This window comes from Seriola lalandi, unplaced genomic scaffold (assembly GCF_002814215.2).
Source record: "Seriola lalandi dorsalis isolate HSWRI2012SDOR001 ecotype SW California unplaced genomic scaffold, Sedor1 jcf7180002042040, whole genome shotgun sequence".
In the NCBI taxonomy this organism is placed as follows: Eukaryota; Metazoa; Chordata; class Actinopteri; order Carangiformes; family Carangidae; genus Seriola; species Seriola lalandi.
In genome coordinates this window covers 739-2,634 of record NW_019512609.1, presented here as the reverse complement: position 1 = coordinate 2,634, position 1,896 = coordinate 739, and the positions used below count along the sequence as shown (strand labels likewise).

Below are 1,896 nucleotides of genomic sequence, written 5' to 3'. Positions count from 1 at the left end.
ACTGTCGGAGTGGGGTTCCCAGTGGGATGGGTGAATGAAAGGTAATGGTTGTCGGTCAGGTTGAAGATGGAAGTAGTCAATGATTTTTAGTCGTCTATGGAATTTGTGAAGGTCCCTCTGAAGTTCCTCCCGGTCGAGTTTGGTGGGGCGTGGAATGAAAGAGAGTCCTCTCTCCAGAAGGGATAGCTGTGAGGGGGAGGGAGAAAAAAGGGTAGAGAGATTAAGAATGTTGGATGGGGAATTCCACCCCAGGTCCTGTGTGGGTGTGTGAGTGTCTGGATTAGCCTTACTTGTTATTGTAAATTTAGTTGTTGTAACCAGTTTTCAAAGATCAGTTTAGCTGTAGTAGGTGTCCAGTGAATGTTGTCTTTTTCTGTCAGAAACGTGTCGTGAGGGATTTCTGTTAAGAACGGAAAGTGAGTGGTCATAATGTTGTTGATAAGTGTGAGGTTACCTTTCTGTACCGGGGTGAGATGGGGTGAGAAGTTCATAATGGGAAAGTAGACGTCGGCATTTGGGAAGGTCGACTTTGCCTCACGGAAGAGGGTCCTGAGTTGTTTTGTGGTGGTCTGCCTGGGGTCCTGGTCCCTATTGTTGATTCCGATGGAAAAGACCACTATCTTGGTGTTGGGGTTGGGTATGGTCTTTTCGAGGACTTTGAGGAAGTGGTAGGAATTGGCTCCGGGGTAACTGTCCAGTTGAATTTGTGGGTGGGTATGGGCTGGAATGCGGTTGACGTTGGAGTCTCCAAGAACCAGGACTGGTTTTCTGGGTTTGAAAAACCAGTCCTGGATCTTCCGGTTGGGGCGTGCAATATGGTATGATGGTCTGTAGAAGGTCTGTCCGGATGATGTTGTGGTTGGAGTTGTGGAAGAGAGGGTAGGTGGAGTGATGGTGGGAGGTCTGCATTCTTCGATAGGGGGTTGGGAGTGTCTGGCTTGGGTTATTTCCAATGATGGTGTGATGTTGTGGCAGGGTGATGCTGGGAGGTCTTGTTCTGGTTCCAGGCTGGGGTGTGTTGAAAGAGGAGGGGGAGAGTGATGGAGAGGGAGAGAGCTGGGAGAGGTGAATATGGGATAAGAGGGGGAGTTGGGTGGGGAGGAATGAGAAATAGGAGATTGCAGAGGGGATGAAGTGGGTAAAGGAGATGAAGACTGTTGAGGTGGAGAGCAGTTGTAAAAAATGGGGGGGGTCTTAGGAAGGTGTGGGGGTGAGGATGGTGTAGCACCCGGGGGGTCCACGTCAGACAGCGTACCCCTTGCAGAGTTTGTTGGAGAGGGCTCAGGATGGGTTGTATTGGGGTCATGGATAACCCTTTTTGACCCTTTCATCATGTTAGCCGTTGGTATTTTTTCTGCTTGGGGTACAAACTGTCCCGTTGGACCCACCCGGGTGGTTTCACCATCTGTATGGGGGGAAGAAGAAAAGACAGTGTCAGTGATATGAACGGAAACATTAGAGTGGGTGCTAAGAGTTAAAGTTTGTAGTTCATCCGGGTTATGGGGTTGGCGAGGGGAACCATGGACTTGGGCTGTAGTTTCGATGATGGATGTCGGCTTGGTGAACTTAATGACAGGGGGGGTGAGGGGTAGGATAGGAGAGAGAGGTGTGCGGGGGATAGTTGGCTGTAGGTCTTCTTTGGCTGGTAGAGGTCCCCAGGTGACTCTGCGTGTCCGGTGTTCTTTTGGGGTGGAGGTGGTTGGGTCAGAAGTTTGGTCTTTGTTGTCTGGATGTTTATTGACTGGCGGTGGGGGTCTGATTGGTCCTCTTCGGGTGGGTTGGAGATTGAATGGCGTGGTGGGGATAGATTTTTTATAAATTGGGTAGGATGAAGGGAAGGCAGTGGGCTTGGGTATGGTGGTCTGTTGAGGTGTAGTCTGGGTTCCAGTTGAGGTT

At 50.3% G+C, this 1,896-nt stretch overlaps 1 protein-coding gene across 1 annotated transcript; it reads right to left on the bottom strand.

Annotated features, from left to right (window-relative positions):
- Positions 1 to 60: 60 nt before the first annotated feature.
- Positions 61 to 1,505, bottom strand: LOC147819829 (uncharacterized). The gene has a single exon (XM_087170362.1). The coding sequence runs from the start codon at positions 1,332 to 1,334 to the stop codon at positions 294 to 296; it is 1,041 nt and encodes a 346-aa protein (XP_087026488.1). The 5' UTR covers positions 1,335 to 1,505; the 3' UTR covers positions 61 to 293.
- Positions 1,506 to 1,896: the final 391 nt, after the last annotated feature.